The 1,094-nt window shown below is 46.9% G+C and overlaps 1 protein-coding gene across 1 annotated transcript; it reads right to left on the bottom strand.

The window, feature by feature from the left end:
• Positions 1–112: 112 nt before the first annotated feature.
• Positions 113–404, bottom strand: Pmar_PMAR001458 (hypothetical protein; the record flags this gene model as incomplete). Its single annotated transcript, XM_002786702.1, has 1 exon — positions 113–404. A coding segment is annotated over one exon (292 nt), but the record flags the coding sequence as incomplete, so codon positions are not given.
• Positions 405–1,094: the final 690 nt, after the last annotated feature.

Genomic DNA, 1,094 nt, shown 5'->3' with positions numbered 1-1,094 from the left:
TCATTAGCACCACCACTGAACTTCACGGCATTCTTACGAAGCTCAACCATCCGTCGAGCTTTCGAAGCCTCGACTAAGGATGATGGCCTGGTGTCATCCGAGACCTCCTTACGCTTTTCAGGCGCTCCATCTTTCACGGGCTTAGTAACCTCTTCCTGAGGACGCTCCGCATTATCTATCTCATCATCACTATGATGGCTTGAAACATTATCATCTATATACAATGCCTCGCCACCTTCGTGATCGGGATCATTGTTGATATCCCCGGCGTCATCTTCGTCTTCTCTGTAGAAATCAGAGAGAGGGCGAACTTGACGTGCACGGGGAGCATTCACGCTACCAGAGCCTCCGCTCGACGAGCTAGGGTTCTGGGCACCAGTTGAACGCAATGCTGGGGAGAACATTAGGAAAGTACAAGAAAACCTAGAGTAGTAAGTTGATGGTTCAATAGTAGTTTCAAATAGTGGTACAGCTAATATAGCTTAATCGATCAGTAGCTTTACCAGCTAAAGTGGGACATGGCTCAGTGTAAGAGTCGGACCCAGGAATAGATCCTGGGACCTTTCGGTTCGTGAACATACAGGTTAACCACGTGGCCATATAGACCTAGTGGTACATATTCACTAGCCTAGACCTTGCACTCCACTAGCAGACTATATATCGATTTGATATCGCTTAATGCTACATGCTTGCGACTCGCAAGTTGCGAGTCGATGGCTTAAATTCTATATCAGACTCATCAACTCAAAACAGTTAGGTAAGAAACTAAGTTAATAAGTTATTTGAACCTATCGGATGGGTTCATCCTACCCGATGTGCTCGAGGAATTCTCTCTGAGACTTCTTTACCATGATCCGTCCATACCTTCTCGGCTCTGAATCAGAGTCTCTGATATATGTGTCGTGCCTCTGCAGCGGGTTGGAACTTTTGACCGGCCTGCCCGCTCAGGTGACTGTAGGAAACTTCGCTAATATAACATCGGCCACCCGACGGCATTGACCTAGTGAAAAGGAATTACTCCGCAGACGTAAGCGCACAAGACAGGTAGCAGGCCTTGGCAGAACACTATAAACTTAAGTGACTGAAAAGTTGGA

This window comes from Perkinsus marinus (genome assembly GCF_000006405.1).
Source record: "Perkinsus marinus ATCC 50983 genomic scaffold scf_1104296931268, whole genome shotgun sequence".
NCBI classification, from domain to species: Eukaryota; Perkinsozoa; order Perkinsida; family Perkinsidae; genus Perkinsus; species Perkinsus marinus.
The sequence above is the reverse complement of the archived record's forward strand: the minus strand, read 5'-3'. Positions and strand labels throughout refer to the sequence as shown.